Source organism: Micropterus salmoides, unplaced genomic scaffold, assembly GCF_014851395.1.
Source record: "Micropterus salmoides isolate LMB-PRFRI ecotype aquatic unplaced genomic scaffold, ASM1485139v1 Ms_hic_scaffold_7, whole genome shotgun sequence".
NCBI classification, from domain to species: domain Eukaryota; kingdom Metazoa; phylum Chordata; class Actinopteri; order Centrarchiformes; family Centrarchidae; genus Micropterus; species Micropterus salmoides.
In genome coordinates, this window is record NW_024044459.1 from 15,129,898 (window position 1) to 15,154,404 (window position 24,507).

A 24,507-nucleotide genomic window follows, 5' to 3' on the forward strand; every position below is an offset into this window, starting at 1 on the left:
AGAAGAGCTGTTGCCGACCATAACATCATGTAAGAAGAGACTCAGATGTTTTCACAGATGAAAGGCGAGTCTATGGACAGGCCCTAACAGATGCAGTGGACAATTAAAGACAACCGCTTCACAAAACGTATTAAAGGACATTTACAAGTAACTGAATGGGAATACTGGTTGGGCAGTAGGGATGTCAATCTCTTGGCACCTCATGACTAGTTGATTACAATTCAGAGGGCGGCGATCCATTTTGATGCATCTTTTTTTTCAATGCGAGTTCTGGATAATTACTAAGCATTTCATTTGCACATTAAAATCCTAAAGAAACGTCTCCTCGATTGCTTAAAAGGACTAGTTTACATCCGTGATTTACTTTACTAGCCTCAGCTGTTACGGGGTGTGGTGTGTGGACAGAGAGGACCCAAATGCAGCACTCTGAGGGAAGGAGGTTTATTGAGGGAAAAAGGGTGAGAGGGACTGGAGTGGAGGGAGAGGAGGACGTCGGGGAAGTTCAGGCACGGGGAACCAAGGAGACAGGGGGCCAGGGAGCCGGGGAACACAGGGGCCGAGGAAGCAAGGAGAGGCAGGGGAACAGGGAGGACGCCGTGAGGGAAGTCCGAGGAGGAGTGGGCCAGTGGATGAGCCCAGCCGAACGGAGGACGAGGGTGAGTGTACCTGGGAGGGAAACAGACAGAGAGACAAGGTTAGGGAAGACAGCGACAAGGCACAGGGTAAGTGTGAAAAAACAAGAAACATGGAAGCCTGAACACAGAAGCGGCACCAGGTATGAAGCAACGACGCTCAAGCGAGGATGGTGTGGAGAACCGGGGTTGAAATACAGGCAGTCATGAGGTGATTACTGGCAGGTGTGGCAGGCTGACGAGGTGTCTGATGAGATGCAGGTGCAGGTAGTTGGCTGGGCTCAGGAGCAGAGTGAGAGAGAGAGCACACAGGGGAGAAAACACAGGGAGGCAGGCAGAGAACTGGAAACCAAGGAAAAAGCAGAATAACTGATAAAAAGGAGAAAAAACCAGGACACTCACCGTCAGCCGGGCTGCCACCACAACATCAGCTCCTCCTGGTCACCAGCGTCCTTCCTTTAACTATCAGTTGTCAGACTCCTCTGAAAGCTGAAATATAATTTAACTATCAGGATGTAAAGTATGTGAACTGGACACCAGTTTAGCTTGAACCTGGTGTTCTCATTCCTCGACAAGTTAGGTAGTAATGAGTAATTACTAATTTAGCTAACGTTACATTGCAGCCAAAAAATAGAACAAAGTGCTTTACAGGGCAGATAACATACAGACTTAAGGGACACACTGTGACCTACACTGCACGTTCTGCCAGACTGACTACTTACTAAGAAAATGAAATATTTTCCTCCGCTAACTTTCACCGTCACGTTGTCCCCGTTCTGCCGCTCTCTGTCTCTCGCTGGCACACACACTGGCTGTGCACACACAGGAAGCTAAAACAGCGATGAGTGTTGCTGCACGGTGTGCCGGTGAAAATCAATAGTGTCGCGGTTATATCGATGAGCGTGCGAAATTTTAGTAGCGTGGTCATTCTTCCAGCACATAGACTGTATATAAAGGTCCGGTGTTATGCCGAGTTTTGCCTGCCTGCCGAGAATTGCATGCACCTCCTAATACTGATTTTAAACGCTATAATATTCTTTGTGGGGTCCATCAGTGGTGTTAAATGATTCTAAGTATATATTTTATGAACGTTTAGAGTCTTTAATATTTTAATACACTTAGTAGAAGTACCATTAAATATGTGGTGATAACGCCGTTTGATCAATGAGCACAGCAAAGTGCCTGAAAAGGACCTAAAGAGGTGGAGGCATAATTCGGCAGATCAAATTTTGTAGGCTACCTGCCGAGATTTGCATCCACCTCTTTTCTAAGCATAAATGACCGTTATCACCCGCGAGGTGCATGCAATTCTCGGCAGGCAGGCAGAATTCGGCACAACCCATATCCAAATTTAAAGTATTTTGTTGTAAATTACAAATACGTTCCCATATTATTTTAGCACGTACTACTAAATTGACTTCTGTGGAGGACATTATGAAGTAAAGTTATGTTTTACTGTTGTTAATAGGTGCTGTGGAGATACAGTGGGGAAAAACCAAAGACGCTGGGTGCCAACACCAGAATATACGACTGGATCCCTCAGAATGACCTGTTGGGTAAAAAAAACTTTTATAAATGCTACTAAAGTTCTTATAGGCAAGTTATGCCACTCGGCCACCATCTTGGCAACACCTTCGGGCAGCTATTTTGGACTAACAAAACCAGGCTCTTATCTGAATGAATGGGGAGAGAGCCACAACTGCACTTTTACTGGTCACTGGGACATAAATCTGACATCACTACTACTACACATACCCAGTCGAGAGTAAAACAGACCCTTAAGTCAGTGGAACCAAATGATTGGCTGACACATGTTTCCCGCTTTGGCTGTTAAAAACAGACGATTGACTTTCCAAAGAGTTATATTGAGGATGTGATTGAGTGGCGTGTCTCATCTATAAAACGTCTCTGATGCTACTAAACAGGCCTTCACGACAGTAAAATAAAATGATTTTAGGGTATCCACCTCATTTTTAAAAATCTCAATGGATTTCTTTCCTGGTAAAATAAAGGTAAAATAAAAATTTAATCTTAATTAGTGTTGGTGTGCCTTGAGTTCTGGTTTGACCATTGATTTGGAAAACTTCTGCCTTAGACAGCAGCCATTTTGATTGGAAATTTAATGAAACCAGAACTAAGCTTAATAAGAAAATATGATATGGTTATTTAGTCTTGTTGGCTTGCATCTGCCATCTAGGCTATTTTTTAAAATCACAACAGGTACGGTATGGATGGAGAGAAGCTACCGATATAATTGTGCTAAATGATAATCTATGGCTACAATGGTGCAAAACCCCTTTCTCTTACTCAGGGATTTGTTCAAATATAGGCAGTCTTGAGTAGACATAAAACTAACCCTAACTAGACCATGTCAGGTAAGATGAATCTTTAAACACTGCAGAATTAACTCAGTGGAGCTGTTTTCTCAAGTGGCTCCAGGTGATCACAGCTGATGGAGGTGCAGTGCGACACCTGCTGGTCATTTTTTGTAAATCCTTTTTGTGTGCTTGCTGTTGGTTCTATGCCATTGATCTTTATAATACTGACCACACTTTACTGTCCACGGTATTTACTAAAATAAGCCTTAATCTGTGAGGCTAGACTAAATAACAGAAACACCTTTGTTTAATTCATTACAGTTTAACAGCACAACAAACATGCTCCAAAATAATCATACAGTTGAATCGCAAATTAAACATTGTTGAACATTAAAGCATTTATTTTGTCAGTAATAATGAAAAACAAGAAATTGTGCTGTACATTTTTTGGTTTTGATTAAAAAAAAGAAAAGGAAAAAAAGAAAAATCAAGCTGAATGTTGTTTTTTTGTATTGGGACCAAAATTTGGGTATTTTCTTAGATTGCTCAAATCTGCCCAAAACAAAATGCTAAATGGATGCTGATGCTGCACTTAATCTAGAAATTTGAGAATTTTGAGTGATTAAGTGGCTCCTAGGCAAAGCAATGCGTCAAAAACTGATGCTACAGGACTTCCCCCACTGCGTTGACCTATGACACAATGGGGATCCCCAGAGTGTTACAAACTTTTTTCAATTTGGTTTTAATTTGTTCCAGATTCCATTTTATTTTTCCCCACATTTCCGTGCTTTCTGTTAAAAATTCTGTTTTACAATTTAAGCACATTTTCTCATCAGAAATAGTGTCTAATCATGTGGTGGATGAACCACATTTAAACAATTCAATAATGTTAAAAATTCAGTCAGTATCAGTGAATTTGATGTATCATGCAAATATGCATATAGAAATATTCTTATTTACGTGCAATGATATTAAGGATGTTAAAATAATATAATTCTATTATTCACAATAAATGCATTGTTGAAATACATGTAGTTTGAATTGTCCTCTATGAAATAGGTTATTGGCCCACACAGCCACAAAGAATTTCGCGTTTTAAGGTACAGGGGGTTTTATGGGGTATCGAGTGCAGACTGACGAGGGAGAAAATTAATTTAAACAGTTTTAGCATAACACTGCTACATAACAAAATGTGAAAGAGTATGTCTCTTTATGTTTCATGATCTTTGGTACCCTATCAGGTCACCCCAAGACCAGAGCTTTCATCACACATGGTGGCACAAATGGGATTTATGAGGCCATCTACCACGGTGTTCCCATGGTGGGTATCCCCTTGTTCGGTGACCAGCCAGACAACATGATCCATATGAAGGCTAAGGGAGCTGCAGTAACTGTAGACTTTAACTCCATGAAGACCGAGGACCTTAGAGATGCAGTCAATGCTGTCATCAGCGAGAAATCGTGAGTTATCTTACCTATCTTAGTTTAGAGTTTAAGTTTTAAAATATATGAAACAAAAAATTACAACTTCCTTTTTCCATTTTATCCACATTCTTGGGGAGTCAAAGAAATTGAAGAGTAAAAATATAAAATACATTATGCATTAATCCACATTTTCACCCCTGTATATCCACATTCATAGGTACAAGGAGAATGTCATGCGGCTGTCCAGTATCCACCTTGACAGACCAATGAGTCCTCTGGATGAGGCGGTGTTCTGGATCGAGTTCACCATGAGAAACAAAGGGGCCAAGCACCTGAGGGTTCAGGCCCACAAGCTCACCTGGTACGAGTATCACAGCCTGGATGTTGTGGCCTTCCTCCTTGCTATCATACTGTTCTTGATATTCATCTTCATTAAGACCTGCAGTTTCTGCTTCCGGAGGTGCTGTGGCAGAAAGACAAAGACAAAGACAAAGGCTGAGTAACTGATGGAACTGAAATGTAGTTGGTAAACAGATGGGTGAAAAAACAACCTTTATATAACTGCTGGTCTAAAGCAGATCATGCTTTAGCGTACTGTGAATACTGTGACATTTACTGGCTTGGGACAAGTTATTGTTAGTACTTTGAAACCACTAATCTGGGTCCAGTATTGTTGTGAATCTCCTGTGTTGTTTGAGTGGTCATTTTCATGGTAAATAGGAATGATTTTGGTGTGCTATTTGTTTCACACGTTTCGTAACCATAAACTCAGTTTTTTAGGCTAGGGTGACTGAACCTTTAGTAAAATCATTGTAAACCTGTACATAAACATGTACTGGATGCATGAACACCATGTCCTGTATTTGCGTTCCATAATATGTGGACATTTTTCTTGTTCGCTCCTTTGTGTTTGACCAATAAGTTCTCCAATTGCATGCTAATTTGCATAACTGAACCTGAGGCCAATCTGACATTAAAGGCTAAATGTTCATTGGCTGGGATTTCATTCTGTTCCTACTGGATAATATTGATAATTCTGTTTAAACATCAAGCACAGGTGTGTGCATAGTAAGAAGTTGCAATTAATAGTCTTGCTAGTTTTGTGCATATAAACTCAGAAAACAAAGAAAGGTCCTCTCACTTTCAACTGCTTTTATTATGAGCAAACTCAACATGTGTAAATATTTGTATGAACATAAAAACAAAAATTTTCACCCTGGCAGGACTTTTCAAAAATACTCGGTTTCAGTGAAGAGAATTTTTTGCCAGTCCTGTCTGGTCCAGCGAAAGTGGGTTTGTGCCCATAGGCAACGTTGTTGCCAGTAATGTCTGTTATGGAACTGCCTTACAGCAGGCCTACAAGCCCTCAGGCCAACCTCTCTCAGCCTATTGCAGACAGTCTGAGCACTGATGGAGGGATTGTGCACTCCTGGTGTAACTCGGGCAGTTGTTGTTGCCATCCTGTGCCTTTCCCACAGTGGTGATGTTCTGATTTACTAAACCTGTGCAGGTATAGTTACACATGATCTGCCACTGCAAGGACAATCAGCTGTCTTTCCTGTCTCCCTGTAGCACTGTCTTAGGCGTCTCACAGTACATGCCTATGGCACATTCATGCAGATGAGCAAGGTTCCCGGGCATCTATCTTTTGGTTTTTCAGAGTCAGTAGAGACGTCTCTTTAGTGTTGTAACTTTTTATAACCGTGACCTTAACTGGCTACCTCTGCGCACTGTTAGTGTCTGAACAACCGTTCCACAGGTGCGTGTTCATTGATTGTTTCTGGTTCAATGAACAAGCATGAAAAACATTGTTTACAACCTTTACAATATTCATTTGGATGTTTACAGAATTATCTTTGAAATACAGTGTCCTGAAAAAGGGCACTTTTGCCCTTTGCTAAGTTTTTATTAGGGAAAACGGACAAGTATGCAGTAGGGTAATCCTTTTGAATCAAATAAAAATTCTGGTGTTGAAGATATTTTCATTATGTAAATTAACAAAGCTGTAATATATTCTTTAAAAACCTTGTTAGTTTTTAAAGAAAATAATGTGTTACTCAGAATTTCTGTGGGTATATCTCACCAGTTTTAACGGTGGATTCTTACAAAACTGAATTGGTGCTTGGTGATCAGCATGAAGGTGATTTTCAAGACTGAGCACTTCAAAAAAATCTGATCACCATTTCACAATCCAAGGAGTAAACCACAGGACTTTGACAAGTTTCGATGCCCTCCCTCACTCTCACTTTCTCCCTCCACGTCTCTCCGCATTAGCGCAGCACACACGGACAAACAGGCAGCAGCCCCTCCCAGCTCCTATCCCATTTGTGTTTTTCTTCGCTTGTGTGGACAAAAGACTCAACTACCAGTGCATCGAGTTTGCAGCTAATTAGCCAAATGGCAAATATAGTTAACTTGTGTATTGCTAACATGCACGACTCTTGAGCTACTCGCTAATGTGATAAGTTAGCTAAAGTTTAGCTAAGGAAATATATCATTGCCATAAAGGCTAACGTATTGTAATGAACAGGGGCGTAACGAGTTGGCGCGGGGCCCCGATGCAAGATGGTCATAACGGGCCCTCCCATCACAATCAAAGTAGCATCATGTAAGTAGCAAATTAAAGAAGTGAAAGCTTGCAGCTTTAAAACGACCAGCCACAGCGAAATGCACTGCGCAGTTGATACCTTAACTAAATGAAATCAAACAGCATTCTATAAAGACTATGAGTCATAATAGCAAGGCTAAGACAGTAATAGACTCACCTGCGTGACCAAATCGGTGTTAGAGCACCATAAGATATTTACATAGAACATAGCCTAACCGGTGACAGCCCAATTCACAAATGTGAAAGCAGGACCCATGACAGTGCTCTTTCAAAACATGTGAAAATAGTATCCTATTTGCGACAGTGCACAATGACACACATGGAAAAAGATGATGATAATTGTGCACCACATTGACATGACAAAATGTTTCATGTCTGTTCATTGGCATTATTAACACATAACACAAGTATGTTGATTCATTACTAGTCAAATAAATATAATAGTGCTGGGTAACGATTACAATTTTTAATCGCAATTAATCGCATTGTTAGGCATAAAATTGAATAATGAATTCTAAAGTAGTGTATTGCGAAATTTTAATTTAAATGTACTGCTATATACACAAAAGTGTAATAACACGTGGTTTGCAAACACTTTTAACGTTAAAGCAACACTGAACACAGGGTGCTGATGTTGGTTTTGGCTGTTTGAGTTGTTTGATAGGCTGCGTCATTAACAAGCAAGTGGCTCACCTGCTGCTGTGATAACGGATCGCGGGTGGAAAATTATGGAAAAAAGATGACAGCGTAGTCTGCCGAAGCCTCCCTCCACTGCTTGTTTGGGTCAGCGATTTGCATGCTGATCAACATCCCGCCCCTCCTGTGACCCATGGTTTGACTGTATGTGTATTCAGAGCCAGTGAGCAAGGGACTTTCAAACTAATAATAATAAAATAAAAACTGCGTTAACGTGCGATAACGCATTAAAGTGCCTAAAATATAAATAAGTTTTACTCACATTATAGATGCACTCTACTGAGCTTTTTGCTCTGCAAAGTTTTTTATTAAATCATTTAACAGGTCTGTTCCAGTGAGCTCTTCAGGTAAGATTTTATAAGTTTGAGTTTGGAAAAAGATCGTTCTTCAGAGCCCACAGTCACTGGGATTGTTACGAAAAGCAGTAAAACTGTGCAGACTAACGTCACCCCAAAGCTTGCAGCAATGCAGTTGTTGTCCACAAACAACACCTTCGTCAGTTCTTGTGCCATTTTCACTCTTCAGATGCGGCCTGTTTCCCAGTTGCTGTCCTTTTACTAGCTAGCTACTCTTCTGTGTGGATTGTGCTATGCAGCAATGCGCACGTCAATTAAAATTACCTAGAATTCTGTGCGGGCCCACAGAATGCACATCTTTAACATAAAATCCCATGAATTCACCCTTATTTAAACTTAATTTGACATACCTAAGTCAGAGTTATGTGGCAATGGAGTGTTTGTGTGTAAAAGTATTTAATGTCATTGTATTGTAAATGAATAGGAATGACATCAAGTGTGAGACAGAGACACCTTGATGAAAGAGGCCTAACTCACCGCCTACAATAAATATCTACTTCGACACCTTGAAAAGTAATTGCATGGTATGATATCAGCTAGGAGAGATGGTTATTAACACTGATCTTTAAATTATACTAACATGAGAGGTAATTACCGCGGGCCCCAAAGCAACTGCATTCCCTGTATATATGGTAACTACACCACTGGTACTGAATTAAGACACTACAAGTAAATACAGCAAAATCTGTGTCTAATAACGTCATCAGAATGCAAATTAGTCGTTAACTAATTAAAATGCGCTAATTTGCATGCATTTGACAAGGCACTGCATGTGAAAAGGATAAACAAAATAATTGAGGGCGTTTCACCTCAGAACTTCCGCCGGTTAATGATTTCTTTTCCTTAGAGTAAAAGAAGATATGGAAACAAAATACACCAACATCTCAAAATTAACCAAATAAAAAAATGCACCCTGCCTTAAACAGTAACTTCATAATTTTAATCGTAGGCTCCTCATCTAGTAACTATCCACTTTATGAGTTTGTTGTATGCTGATAGATCTTTACATGATACAGACAGCCCTCCCTACATGTGAAACAAAAAGTATTTAAACAATTAATTTTAATGTCCCTCTCCTTGGTGCAGTCATTTATTCAAAACTGAAATCTTACGAGAGAATCAAGTTTAGGTATAGTCCCTCACTGTCGTTTCCTACCTTAAATACCTGACATCTCATGGTGTAAGCTGTACAGTAAACATTTGGGATTTTTTTTATAGCATAAAACTATAATATACACATCTTTCTTATTGTCAGCAAAAAGAAGAGCACAACCAGATTTCTCAGGGTTCTGGACAGGATAGTTGCTATCAATCAGCCTTTCCTCAGTCAAAATGTAGTCCGTCAAACTCTTGTACATGCACCCACAACTTCCTCAAATTACGTAAGTGTGTCTAAGCCCATTTACCAGAACTCATTATCCTTTTGTGTCATTTGACTCCATCTCTCCACAGCTAACAATCTGGGGATAAAGTCTGTTTTTAGATTTATAGTACAGGCTAGAGACTAGTCTTGTGTTTTTTTAATGTCATTAACTTTACAGCCACTACCCTTTTACCTTTAACCACTTGCTTGGGTTGGGTCTTTTATTTAATACTTGCAGTACAAAGAGGTAATTCGAGCCAGAGTTCAGCTTTGTTTAGTTAATGATTATTTTCAGGCCCCAGCAGACTTTCCCAGTGACAAACAGGCACCATGAAGCTGGGACGGCGTCTCTCTGTTTGTGTCCTGCTGGTACTTTCTGTGACATGGAGCACAAATGCAGGGAACATTTTGGTGTGGTACACTGAAGGCAGCCACTGGATTAACATGAAGCATGTGCTGGAGACGCTGATCGACAGGGGACACCAGGTGACGGTTCTTGTCCCCAGCGTGTCGATGTTCATGAACAGCAGTGAGTCTTCCCGCTTTCGCTACGAACCCTTCAACGTCTCCGTCTCTACGGAGGTCATAAAGGAGTTCATAGAAGAGTTCCTTCATTTCTCCATGTACGAGATGGATCATATGAGCTACTTGCAGATTTACATCAGATTCATCAGTCTGATGAAGTTCAACCAAAATTACACTTTGAAGAATTTGGACGGCGTGGTGAAATCAGAAACCATCATGAAGAAGCTGAAGGTGGGAAATTATGACCTTCTCCTGGCTGATCCCGCCTACGCCGGCAGTGACTTAGTAGCAGAGATTTTGGGCATCCCCCTGGTCTTCTCCCTGCGCTTTTCTCTAGCCCATAACTGGGAGAGACAGTGTGGTCAGCTACCAGCTCCACCTTCCTTTGTCCCCGGCGCAATGAGCAAACTGACTGACAAGATGGACTTCTCCGAGAGAGTGTGGAACTTCCTCTTCTACGCACTGCAGGATTTTGTGATCTATAATATTTTTTGGAAAGAACTAGATAAATATTACTCTGAAGTCAAAGGTGAGTAACTCAGCTACAAGAACCACTGTTTAATGCAATTGCAATGTCACATTTGTCAACAATTTGACATTTAAGTAAATAAACATTTTAAATTAGCCATCTCATCTTAAGTATTGGTGATACTTTTGATGGGCGGCTGTAATCCATTACTTTTGCGTTGTGACAGGAACACCCACCAGTGCCTGTGAAGTGATGGGTAGAGCAGACATCTGGTTGATGCGAACCTACTGGGATTTTGATTTCCCTCGCCCTTTCCTTCCTAACTTCAAATTTGTTGGTGGGATCCACTGCAGACCTGCTAAACCTTTACCAGAGGTAGGGCTGTCTCCACTATTACAGGCCTACTAATGTTTTTTTACACACCCATGGTATCCCTGATTCAAAGGTGCCGTAGAATTTTCATTTTCAGGTTCATACTTGTATTTAGGGTTTCTACCAGAAAATGTTTACATGCTGTAATGTTTAAAAACATATTTTTCTTTTACTGTCCACTGTTTCATCACCTCTATTTTACCCTCTTTCTTAGCTACTGTCTCTTTAAGGCCCCCCTCTCTGTAAGCTCACTTGCATCGCCTGCTATCCGAGACTAGCCTTCACTAATTACTGCACAAAAACACAACTTAATTCACTGGTTTTTACTGAAAATGGATCAGAGTTGATGGTGAAAATATTCCTTCTGAAATTTCCCTCTGATGTCCTCCAGCTGCTCTGCCTCCACTTTTGCTGATTTACGGAGTTTATATGTTACTGGTGTTGGACCGTGACTTTAAATTACCCTTTTTAAACTATAAATATAAGAAAACACTATAAACTCTCATAAACTCTCACTGGTTAGCAACAAGTAAAACTATTTGTCCATTAAGAAACTTCATAAATCACAGAGTTGAGGCAGAGCAGCCAGATGACATCAGACTGAAAACCAGAAAATATTTACTTTTCCTTCATAATCATAAAATTTCTTTGGAGTCCTACAGCTGTGGCTCTATGAGCTCATATGACCGCTAACTATGGAACGTGGGCTAGTCTATGTAACTTTGGGGGCGTAAACATCCCAGATGTTACATAACATGTAGCTTTTGCTGGCATTCGCCAGGTTCTCTTTTTCTTTTTTTTTTTTGGGATGCACGAGATTTAGATATGCAGGAGGAAACAATGGAGATTGAGGCTCATGGTATGTCTTCATGGTAAGTTTTCTATTCTACGGCCCCTTTCAACAATGAAGAGAATAAGCCATTACAATGCTGAGGAAAGAAAATGCTGGTTGGTTTGCGATGAGATAATGTTACTCTTCTTACAGGATATGGAAAAGTTTGTGCAGAGTTCTGGAGACGCTGGCATCGTGGTCTTCACTTTGGGATCATTGATCAAGAACATCACTACAGAGAAGGGAAACATTATCGCTTCAGCCCTCGCTCAGATTCCACAAAAGGTGAGAGGACAATCTCTATGTGACAACTAGAGCCCAACCGACATGGGAATTTTAAGACTGATACAGATTTCAATAAACAAAGATTATCCCTAACATTTGTTGTTATGAGACCTCACCAAGGTAACAAAATGCTAAACAAAAGTACAACAAAATATATTAAAGTTTTAATAAATAAGAGTCAAATGTTTAAAACTACAAAAAAGATTTAAAGATTCATTATAAACTATAAAGTACTGCTACAAATGAACATTAAAAGAAATAGTGTATGTAGCCTATTTTAAGGACCTGCCAAACAGAAACTATAAATAAGAAATACCAATATACTACTACTAATAATGATAATACCATATATTACTCATGTCATTACAATTATAAAGTTCTATTGTAATGATAAACACTCTCCTACATAGGCAATATATTTTGTCATGCAGTAGTTATTACTAGAGCCTGACCAATATGGGATTTTTAAGTCCGATACCGATTTTGATACTGGATTTTAAAATTCGATATGGGGTGGCCTCACAGCAAGAAGGTCGCGGGTTCAAACCCCGGTTGCCCCAGCCTTTCTGTGTGGAGTTTGCATGTTCTCTGCAGGTGCTCCGGCTTCCTCCCACCATCCAAAGACATGCAGGCTAGGTTAATTGGTGGCCCTAAATTGTCCTTAGATGTGAGCTACTTTTCAAGGTGTCGAAGTAGATATTTATTGTAGGCAGTGAGAGGCCTCTTTCGTGTGAGCATGAGCGGTTGTTTGTCTATGTGAGTCAAATGTATAAAACCACAGAAAACTATCTGATTTGTTATAAATTATAGAGTACTACTTCAAATGAACATTAAATTATATAGTGTATATATTGTGGGGGCCAGCAAAACAGAAACTATAAAAAATATACTACTACCACCACCACCATATATCATATCTCATCTCATTGCTATAATAATAATGATAAACGGCACGCCTACATAGGCAAATAATTATATACTTTTTTTGTTATGTACTTCTGTACTTTGGGTTCATACAACTATAGTAGTAGCCGCTTTGTGTGTGAACATAGTTGTCCAGCGATAAAACCCCACCGTGACGAAAGCGTTGGTTGCGAGTACGGATGGGGATCGATACCCAGTTCTAAAAAGACCCGGTTAAAAGATTTCTTAAAAGCCGGAAATCAATAAGGTGCAACATTATGTCTCGAGTGTCCAATCTGATTTAACTTGAAACGCGATAGATAAGAAAACTAATGTTTTTTAGTGATGGCACCGAAACGTGGTTTTAAACAGGCCCGGGACTTCTGCTCTCTCTGTCGGCTCCTACACACACACACACATGGTGGTCAGCAGAGAGACACCGCTCCATCGCAGTGGAGTTAGCTCCCAACAACTCGAGTTGCCGACAGCTACGCTTATTACTGTAAGGGCCGTGTCCACCAAAGCGTTTTTTGCCAGCTGAAAACACCACCTGGTGTTCTGAAAACGCCTAGCTGGGAGAGCTAGGGTGCGTTTTGGAGGTGCAATACAGTCTATGTTTTTTTTTTTCGAGACACTGTGGTTGCTATGATACATAATTTCCGTGGAGGGGGTGTGCTGCAAGTAGGGTACTTAATTTTACTGAACGTAAAAATGTCACCACAAAGTACGTAGGCCCACTTGCTCTGGCCCTTGCTCTGCATGAAGAGAAGGCTGAAACATGAGAGGACAGACTCTCCGTACGTGGGTTCATGAGATTTTGCAGGCGAGGAAACACCTTGGCGAGTAGGCACATCGTTTTGTTCAAGATCGGATGTGCTCAGTGTGGTGTTTGTCCTGCCCCTCCTGCACTGTGATTGGACGGCTGGGTAAAAAAAAAACAAGATTTTGTTGTATTTGAGATATAAAATTCTAATCCTATAATTAATTATGTGGCGATGGAGCAATGGATAATACACATTCCTTTGGTGTGAGAGACCCAGGTTCAATCCCCCACTATGTCACATCCACCAATGTGGCCCTGAGCAAGACACTTAACCCCTAGCGACTTCTGACATATAGCAGTTGTAAGTCTCTTTGGATAAAAGCGTCAGCTAAAATGAATAAATGTAATTTAAAAACAACCAGGCAGCTAATACGCACGCTTCAATATTTGTTTATTTATCGCATGTCATATGTCATCTCAATATATAACAATGTTATCGCACATCGAATATTTTCCTCATACCATCTTACCAAATTATCCTCACCAAAAAATAGTTAGGTATCGATGGTGGTTTTGATAAAGACTCAGATTGTTAAGCAGTCTCAATAAGGGTATCAATAACAATAAACTTTAACGATCCCCATTCCTAGTTGCCAGAATTAAATGAAAAAACGTGTTGTTTGTGAACACACACATCAGTGGCCATTTTGCGGGCAGGATGGGAAGCTTCGGGCTGCAAGTTGATTATCACGGGCTTAAACCATTCTTTAACTGCTAGTTGTGATTGTGCTCACCGTTCTTTTGAAAGAAAGTTGTTGGCAGTTGTTTTCCTTCACTTTGCTTTCTTTCTCTTTCTTTTTTGGTAACTTGATTTCCCTTTCTTTGGAACAGACATGACTGTCACAAGCCTGTTGATGCTCTAGCATCAGCGTCACTCAGACCGTTCAGAGATTAATCCTAGTGCGGGGCGGACTGAACGATTTTGCATCTTTTGGAAGGGGTGAGGGAAGCCTCAGAGGCTCTACTATTTTAGATTTGTTTGGGGGGTTTACAAAGTTCAGTCTCTCAACCGATTTATTCAGCCATTTTTAACTTAGTTATGAAACTACTGCTTAGAAATAAAACATTGCAAACAAAAACAAACTTTTCATTCCTGGATTTTTAAGGATCCTCCCCCCATTGGGGCCCTCGGTAATCTCTCCCACTTTGACGCCCTTGGCTGTGACCCCGAGGAAACCGGGAGAGGGAAATGAAAAACAGTAGCAAGTAGCAAGTCTGGTCATGAATGTTTTCAGGAGAGGAGAAGTGATGGTGGCTATTTTATTATTATTTAAGTCATGAATTTTACGTGACAAATGACCAACTCACCGGTAAAGCCTTGAATATACTCTGGAGCGGACGTATACACTGACACCACAGACGCGGACTACTTTTGTTTATACTACTTTCAGCTAGGGGTGCAACAACTAATAGACATAGTCAACGAAAATCCATTATTAAATTTGTTGCCAACGAACAAAATTATCACTTAACTTGAGTTACTTTGAATTGTACTGGAACCTGTGTATCATTGAAAAGAATACTATTTACATTGAAAGGACAAGAGTTCACATTGGCTGAGTTACAAGGTAGATTGAAGAATTCAAAGTGTGAGAGTGAGGGCCCACTAGGCCTTTGGCCTGGTCTGGAGGTTTTCCCACCCACAGTTAAACTAATGTTAGTGTTTTGCAACAGATTGCAATGTTATCTGACAGTCAGATAACATTGCAACGTTATCTAACTTGAGCCAACTAAAGCACAATCTCTCAGTATGTATTTTTTATGCTTTGCAGTAATGTTAAATTACCTGTCCAATAGAATGAAAGCCAACTCTGGGTCAGTTTTTGTATCCAACAAAGCTGAAGTCTCTCCAGGAGTCAAATGTCTTTCAGATGTTAAGTAGTTTTTCACCTGATGTCAACTTGATTCTCATTTGGCCTGATGGGCTGTAGCAGTTTTTTGGTGTTAGTAGACTTTTATTAGCTGCTGGTTTGTCGCTGTGTGTTCAGAATCAGTAGGCAAAAATGCTCGGAAGAGCACATGCAGAAAATCCACCCTGATTCCTTCACATAGGACGCAGAATAGTGGTTGTTCCAAGGGACCAAAAAAGCAAGCACGTGGTTTACTTTTATGTGCGGTTACAACCTGTGACCTGTTCTTAGCACATATTGATGATTGATGATTTAACTCTACACAATAGGGCAACCATTATCTAAATAAAAGTACTTTGTTGTAACTTACAACTACCCTTATTATTTTAGCATTTATTATTAAATTCACTGCTATACAGTATATTATATATAAAATACATAAAATCATGCTTTACTCTTGTTTATAGGTGCTTTGGAGATACAGTGGAGAAAAACCAAAGACTCTGGGTGCCAACACCAGAATATATGACTGGATCCCTCAGAATGACCTACTGGGTAAGGAAAGCTTTTAAAAACATTGCTGGATAGGCCTTCAAAAATTTTAGATGAAATGGGGTTTCCACCACATTATTTATTTAGTGATTTTTTTCATTATTTAGTTTGACAGTAAAATCCTAAAGAGACATATGAGAGATAATTCAGTAAGAATGTTATGGTGAAGTTTGACGTCAATTCAGAGACCAGGGATTTTCGAACCACTACACATTAAAAATCATTATTATAACTGGTATTTATCCAGTGAAAGTTAACCATGCAAGTAAGTCCACACACTATAGCTGTGCCCAAATTCCATTCTAATCATATACTTTAAGATATCATCCTTATGGTATACTGTTTATTCAGTTAATCTAATATACAAAGTTAATCTAATATACAAATAAAAAGACTTACAGTACAGAACTGTTGTAGTAAACCTACACTTTGTTAATAAAATTATGAATATTAATACTTGGACATATTAATTTCATTATTCTGGCACCTGAGCGCGTAGCGAGGCACACATCACCAGATAGATAAACACCCTTGATTAACTTGACTTAAATGGACATCCCGAATAACAATCCATTGAGGAAGTTGGATCCTGTCCTCGATGGTAATGGACTCCTGAGAATTGGGGGCCGGCTTCATCACTCTACTCTCACAGCACAGAGGAGAAGATCTTCCCTGGTCACAGCCACATTGGCACCCTGCACCTCAACTACTACCATGAGAGAGTCAAGCACCAAGGCCGCATTTTCAAAGAATGAGCTATACGCTCATGGCATTTGGATTGTTGGAGCCAAGAGGTGCATCGCGAGACATCTACACAAGTGCGTGAGGTGTAACAAGCTCCAAGGTAAGACAGCCGAGCAAAAGATGGCTGACCTCCCTGCAGATCGACTTAGCACGGAGCTGCCTTTCACCAACGTAGGCGTTGATGCATTTGGCCCTTGGAGTATCTCTTCTCGGCGCACCCGTGGAGGTGCTGCCAACAGCAAGATGTGGGCTGTCATGTTCACCTGCCTCAGCATTTGTGTAGTTCATATAGAGCTCATTGAGGCCATGGACACATCAAGCTTCATAAATGCTCTGCATCGATTCCTCGCCATCCGGGGTACCGCAAAGCTGATCCGCTCCGACAAATTTCAAGGGAGCCTGCATGCTGTTCTCTAGCTTGTTTACGGGAAAATGGCTGAACTGATCTTGTGACTACAATCAATGTGACTAATAACAGCCAATGAGAGCGCACATGTCTAAAATGACATCAACAGGTGACATTTACTTAATGGCCAATAGGAGGTGCTACAAACACAGAATGAATGCATGTAACATTACATTCATTTTCATTTCATTTCATTTTCATTTATTTGTTTATTTGACAGGGACAGTGCTCATTAATTAACAGTAAAATAACTGTAAATGAGCCAGAGTTAGCTCAACAGGCTAATTTTCATCTGTTGTCCCTGGCCAGTTATTATGAAGGCAACCTAAAATGAAGATTTAAAATGACATAAAATAACTTATTACAGTCCACAAGTAATAACAATATATACAAAATAGTAATAAGACAGATACAACACAAAACAATAAGTAACAAACAACATATCAGCACACAACATAGGCAAAACATAAAGAGAGATTAAAAAGACTGACAAAAGACAATCTGCAAACAAGCAACAAATCTCAGTAGGCAGTCAGTAGTCTAATGTGCACATATCTGATTATGAATTAGCCAGTTCTTAAGCTGACCAGTAAAAGAACGATAAGTATTTGCTTCTCTTATCAGCATTGGCAATAGATTCCATTGTTTAGATGCTGTTACAGAGAACGCTGACTGCCTAAAAGCACTTTTTCGAGTGGGAATGATACAATCCCCTCTTGTGATACCTCTGGTGACATGAGTGCCTGCTCTCTGCATAACAAATCTCTTCAGTGGAGGTGGGGCAGTGCTAAGTAATATCTTATAAACTAGACAAAGGTTACTATAAGTGGCCAAGTTTTCCCAACTCAGAAGTCTATGGGTATTTAAGATTTGACAGGTGTGAAAACTATTAGGTTTCTGAACTAAAACTTTGATAGTATGTTTATAAAGACTTTCGAGTGACTTCATTGTGGATTTGTTAGCCTGTGCCCAGCTTGTCAAACAATATGTAAAATGCGGGATAATCATGGCATTCATATATATCATAGCAGTTTCAAAGCTGAGTGATTCAATTTGCGTCTGTGAGGATATAGTTATTCTGGTAGGACTTTTAATTAGTTGTGTAAAATCCATATTATCTGTAATTCTTTTTAAAGAATACCGTTTATTTTGTCAGCCATTTTAAAATTTTGTCTTAGTCCTGTGTCAAATGTCCTTGTTAGTTTTTGTCATATTTAGTTCACTGTATACAATTTTTTTAGTCAAGTGTTACTTGACTAAAAGTCTGGGTATTTTAGTCTGATTTTAGTGCTTTTAGAAAATCAAAAGCATTTTAGTCTAGTTTTAGTCATCAACCATCATTTTATTCTTTTCTAAATCAGTAGTATAATTTTGATTAGCATTTTGGTCAATCTGCTGTAACCAAAATAGAGTTAGAGTTAGCTTTGTCCTCATTTTTATTACAAAGGAGACATTAACTTAAATTAATTCCCAGGTGGTTATCCTGCTTCAAGTTTGTAGTGTTTTTTCCAAAAATCTTATAACCACATCAATGTGCGAACTATATATAGCTTTCAGGGGAGCTCAGTTTTTTTTTCCCGTGACAGAGAGGAGGGGGACAGATTGATTCTTACTGCTGAATCATTAATAGCTGCGACCTGACCTTTCTTTTCTCAGCGAGAGGGAAGAATTTAGAAAGTAGCGTGGCGCTGTGGTAGTAGGCCCACATGGATCATGTGTAATATTCTTCCAGCTAGAGGGAACAATCACGAACCGTTCACAGCGTGTCAGTCGTACTAGCGACACAATCTGTACCAGAGAGGGAGTGGGGCGGATCAGGTACAGGAGATCGCAGAGGTCAGGTGATGTTTCCCTCTGGCTGGATGAAGTCTGACGCATCGTTGACGAATATATTTCCTTTAGTTTCGTCTGACGAAAATAACACTGCTCTGCAGGTGATAAACTCAACCCCCCTTCTTAGGGCAACCCAAAAGAGAGGTGGCTATATTGCTACGCTGTTTTATACCAACAGTAAATGATACTTGTCAGATGTCACCGAAAAGATTTCAAAAAGTCATGTTTTCACAGCATCCACTATTAACTTAATTACTTTGTGCATTAGTAGTGTCCACCAATAGCAGACAAATCAAGGGTTGTTTCATTTACATGTTGACTGTTGACATTAAAATTAAAATGTAATTCCACAACAGCGTTATAATTTTCCACATCCGTAATGTGTTTAAGAAAAAGAAATTCAATGTGTGAAAATGCAAATGCAATTTTTTTTGCATTTTCACATACTCGTGTGGGCGTAGCCTGACCACATTAAAAGGCCACTTGAAAATGTGCAGTGTCACTATATTGGGGGGGTTCGGAAACCAGTCGGTATCTGGTGTGACCACCATTTGCCTCATGCAGTGCAACACATCTCCTTCGCATAGAGTTGATCAGGTTGTTGATTGTGGCCTGTGGAATGTTTGTCCACTCCTCTTCAATGGCTGTACGAAGTTGCAGTCCGATGAGGACAACGAGCAGATGAGCTTGCCTGAGACGGTTCCTGACAGTTTGTGCAGAAATTCTTTGGTTATGCAAACCGATTGTTGCAGCAGCTGTCTGGGTGGCTGGTCTCAGACAATCTTGGAGGTGAAGATGCTGGATGTGGAGGTCCTGGGCTGGTGTGGTTACATGTGGTCTGCGGTTGTGAGGCTGGTTGGATGTACTGCCAAATTCTCTGAAACGACTTTGAAGACGGCTTTTGGTAGAGAAATGAACATTCAATTCACGGGCAACAACTCTGGTGGACGTTCCTGCAGTCAGCATGCCAATTGCACGCTCCCTCAAAACTTGCGATATCTGTGGCATTGTGCTGTGTGATGGAACTGCACATTTTCAAGTGGCCTTTTATTGTGGCCAGCCTAAGGCACACCTGTGCAATAACAATGCATGCATGTCTGATCAGCATCTTGATCTCGGCAAAGAAGAAGTGCTCACTAACACAGATTTGTGAACAATATTTGAGAGAAATAGATCTTTAAGTCTTTAAGTTCAGCTCATGATGAATGGGGGCAAAAGTGTTGCATTTATAATTTTGTTCAGTGTAATTTAAGCACGTTTTGTCATCAGAAAGAGTGTGTAATCATGTTGTGGATGAATAAAATTTCAACAACTCAGTATTATTACAAATTGGATCGGTATCAATAAATTTGATGTATCATGCAAATATGCATATAGACGTATTCTAATTTATCTGAAATGATATTAAGAATTTTAAAATACTAATACTATCTATTAGAGGAGAATTCACAATGAATGCACTGTTGCAAGTCATGTACTTTTAATTGTCCCCTTTTATACTGCATTTCCAGTCCTATTGTAGTTCTGTGACTCCCGTATGTCAGCTTTGCATGATTCAGAGTTCAAAAAAATCTATCTTACGCTGGTCCTTTATGTAGGCCTTCATTTCAGCCTCTGTATGAAACAAGCTGTGCCTCTTTAAGGCACCTCCCTCTCAAAGCCCACTGTCTACTGATTGGCGAAGACCTGAAGCATGTTACCAGGCTGTTGTTGCTGCAGAGCAGTAAAAACTGAGGGTAACTGTGCGAGTAGGGCTGTAACAGTTCTGAAACCGAGACAGAAACCGCGACACAAGACCGTGGGCTTTTGTGTTGCGGTTTCGGTCCGAGAGCCAGAATTGCAACACACCCGCTCCCCAGATTGTTGAGCTGTCATTAAGACAACTGTGCAACTGTGGAGGCAGCGGTTGCTGGTGGCGGTAAGTAGGCCTATATCGTATTTTTATTGACAGTAGGTGATTCTAGGTCATTTTCCACTTTATTTTAGTGTTTAACATTGTAGATAAGTCATAAAATATGGAAAAGCACAATAGGTCTCCTTTAAATAGGTTATTACCACTGTTGATTACTGATCATTTCTTCATACAGGACAGCCTCCATATGTTGCTCAAAGCTACGTAGCTTTTAAAGGTGTAGTGTGTTATATGTCTGAGGATCTATTGACAGAAATGTAATATAATATCCATTACTGTTTCCAGTGGTGTATACAGACCTTACATAATAAACCATTATGTTTTTATTACCTTAGAATGAGTCATTTATATCTATATAACCGTGGAAACCCCCTCCATGGACGTCGCCACATGGCATCGTCATGTTTCTACAGTAGCTGAAAATGGAAAAACAGCGCTACAGAGTGCGTTTTGTCACTATGTTCTTCTTCTATTTCTGGTAGAATTCAGGCATTGCAGACACTAGGGGTCTGCAAATAAGTTTTGCATCAGAGCAATATTTTCATGGATGACAATATAAGACATAATATTGACTTTTGATGACATGTTGTTTGGTTAGCTCAGTCGGTAAAGCACACAACTTGCAACTCAAGGGTTGAGTGTTTGATCCCACCCCAGGACAACTTTTTTTTTTTCTCTCTTCAACAATTGGATTCTGTTTTTGTTTCGTTGTTTGATCCACATCCTATCAAGCTTCATTTCCCGAGAATCTCCAAGCAGAGGATATTTAGGGGAATCACGTTCTCTGACAGCTCTTTCAGAAGTGTGTCAAGCAGGCTACAGACTTTTTTAATGGTGTTTAGAATTTTTCAAAGTAAAAGCTCAGTTCAACTACAACTACAGCATTACAGTAAACAAGCTTCTCGTGTTCTTATTTTGTAGGCAAAACCACTAAAGAGGAAGTGATTATGTGAGTAACAGTTGCTGCCATGACTGAGATCTATTTCAGCACCGCTATCAAAGTATTTATTTATTTATGTTTGTTGCCGCTATCGAAGCACCATAGTCTGGCAGCGGGCCAGATATTACTGCTGGCGGGCAGTTTTGGCCATAATCACAGAGAGAATGAATGTGTTTCCCCTGTCGATGTTTGTATGAACTTTACCTAATGTGTGGTTTATAATGGACTATGGTGCAGAAACAATGAGAGCGTTTTAGACCCTTGGCTTGTCTGTCAGTGGCCAAGTCACAATAAAATATGGTTTTACTGAATAATTAAGTAAATATAATTTCTAAATATATCTACCTAAAGAAACCACATTTCTTGACTGGCCACTCTCAGCTGTTTCAGAAGAGACACCTTTTGTGCTGTAGCTGTCCTATGCTCTTTGAAAGGTTAGGTGGCTGTAGTAGACTGGAAAGTTGGTGCAATTCGCAACCTCACCGCTAGATGCCACTAAATCTTACACACTTTACACACTGCATTTTTTCTAACTGAATATCTAACTCTGTCCAGTCTACAATGAGCTTGTGCCTTGCATCTGCTGATGTGGTTGCACTTTTGAGAGTTTGTTGAGTGATGAGCTTTTGCTAGCTCGCCAAGTTCAATATGACAGGTATGTGTCTGTGTGTTGAACCCAATCAAACACCTCTGGAGAGATATGAAAATGGCCATCCACCATCCCTATCCAACCTGACAGGGCTAGAGAAGATCTGCAGAGAAGAATGACAGAAAAGCCCCAAATCCAGGTGTACAGTGCTTGTTGCGTCATCCACAATAAGACTCGAGGCCGTAATTGCTGCCAACTAAGTGTCGGGTCTGAATATCTAAGTCGGTGTGATATCTCAGTTTTGTCTTTTTAAATAAACTTTTTTTTTTGCTTTGTCATTATGGAGTATAGAGTGTAGATTGATGAGAGAAAAACTTTATTTAAAAGATTATAGCATAATGCTGCAACATAACAAAATGTAAAAAAAAAAAAAAAAAATGAAGGTGTATGACCACTTTCTGAACTCTATATGTTGCATGATCTTTGGTACCCTATCAGGTCACCCCAAGGCCAGAGCTTTCATCACACATGGTGGCACAAATGGGATTTATGAGGCCATCTACCACGGTGTTCCCATGGTGGGCATCCCCTTGTTCGCTGACCAGCCAGACAACATGATCCATATGAAGGCTAAGGGAGCTGCAGTAACTGTAGACTTTAACTCCATGAAGACCGAGGACCTTAGAGATGCAGTCAATGCTGTCATCAACGAGAAATCGTGAGTTATCTTACCTATCTGCACTTAGTTTAGCCTTTTTCCATTTTATCTGCATTCTTGGGGAGTCAAAGAAATTGAAGAGTAAAAATATAAAATACATTAATCCACATTTTCACCCCTGTATATCCACATTCATAGGTACAAGGAGAACGTCATGCGGCTGTCCAGTATCCACCATGACAGACCAATGAGTCCTCTGGATGAGGCGGTGTTCTGGATCGAGTTCACCATGAGAAACAAAGGGGCCAAGCACCTGAGGGTTCAGGCCCACGAGCTCACCTGGTACGAGTATCACAGCCTGGATGTTGTGGCCTTCCTCCTTGCTATCATACTGTTCTTGATATTCATCTTCATTAAGACCTGCAGTTTCTGCTTCCGGAGGTGCTGCAGAAAGGGAAAGACAAAGACAAAGGCTGAGTAACTGATGGAACTGAAATGTAGTTGGTAAAGAACAGACTGGTGAAAAAACAACCTTTATATAACAGTTCACTGGTTTTCCTGCTTGTCTAAAGCATATAATGTAACCACAATGCCTTGGACTGTGTGATAATTAGTGACTTGGGATGAGTTATTCTGACTGCTTTGAAACAACTAATTTGGGTAAAAAATTAAAAAATTAGTTTACAATGTCCAGTATTGTTGTGAATCTCCTGTGTTGTTTGAGTGGTTATTTTCATGGTAAAGAGGAATGATTTTGTTGTGCTATTTGTTCAACACGTTTTGTAACCATAAACTCAGGCTAGACTGACTGAACCTTAAACCATTGTTAACCTGTCCATAGACAAACATGTGTTTGCTTTCCAAAATATGTATAAATATGCATGTATGATCAATAAATGCTCGAGTTGCTGACAGGTGTGCAATCATTTGCATCACTGAATCTGAGGCCAATTTGATATTAAAAGCTTAATGGTCTGAAGGGTTAAAATATACAGTAGGCTAATCCTTTTGGAACAAATAAAACATATCGTGTTTTTAATTCTGTCTATTAACCGCGCTAAATTGTCTTCTTTTAAAACCATGTTAATTTTAATGTCATTACTCAGAATTTCTGTGGGCATCTCTCACTAGTTTTAATTGTGGATTCTTACAAAATTATCACAAATGAGTTGGGGTTTAGTGCTCAACATGAAGCTGATTTTCAAACTGAGCCCTTCAAAAAAAGCTGATCACAACCCAAGGAGTAAACCACAATCTATCTGAGGACGGTTGACACAACCCATGTGGGTTAAGGGAATCGTGGACATGCAACTGACGAAAAAAGAATACAGTTTATAAATAAAAAATATAAATCAATCAGACATTTACCCGCTGGCATATTTGAGGAAGTCTTACAAGAAAATCAACTGATGAAAT

The 24,507-nt window shown here is 39.9% G+C and overlaps 2 protein-coding genes and 1 long non-coding RNA gene across 4 annotated transcripts in view; 2 read left to right on the forward strand and 1 right to left on the reverse strand.

The window, feature by feature from the left end:
• LOC119892487 (UDP-glucuronosyltransferase 2A2-like) overlaps positions 1–5,367 on the forward strand; it is a 19,222-nt gene extending 13,855 nt beyond the window's left edge. The window contains exons 5-7 of the mRNA XM_038704753.1: positions 2,101–2,188; positions 4,192–4,411; positions 4,593–5,367. Of these exons, the coding sequence (XP_038560681.1) occupies positions 2,101–2,188; positions 4,192–4,411; positions 4,593–4,878 (594 nt within the window). The 3' untranslated portion in view covers positions 4,879–5,367. The remainder of the gene's footprint in view (positions 1–2,100; positions 2,189–4,191; positions 4,412–4,592) is intronic.
• The window catches only part of LOC119892488 (UDP-glucuronosyltransferase 2A2-like), a 42,154-nt gene that overhangs the window by 5,285 nt on the left and 12,362 nt on the right, over positions 1–24,507 (forward strand). The window contains exons 2-7 of one of the 2 annotated variants that reach the window (XM_038704754.1): positions 9,704–10,452; positions 10,619–10,767; positions 11,750–11,881; positions 15,925–16,012; positions 22,932–23,151; positions 23,290–24,003. In XM_038704754.1, coding sequence (XP_038560682.1) covers positions 9,729–10,452; positions 10,619–10,767; positions 11,750–11,881; positions 15,925–16,012; positions 22,932–23,151; positions 23,290–23,572 — 1,596 coding nt within the window. In that variant the 5' untranslated portion in view covers positions 9,704–9,728 and the 3' untranslated portion in view covers positions 23,573–24,003. Of the gene's footprint in view, positions 1–9,703; positions 10,453–10,618; positions 10,768–11,749; positions 11,882–15,924; positions 16,013–19,688; positions 19,692–22,931; positions 23,152–23,289; positions 24,004–24,507 lie in introns of those variants that run through there. The other variant, XM_038704756.1, reaches the window with a different exon arrangement.
• LOC119892490 lies at positions 1,064–23,698 on the reverse strand. Its single transcript, XR_005442557.1, has 3 exons — positions 23,624–23,698; positions 4,734–4,926; positions 1,064–1,121 (listed from the first exon to the last, which is right to left on the reverse strand). It is a non-coding gene; the product is annotated as an uncharacterized LOC119892490 (long non-coding RNA).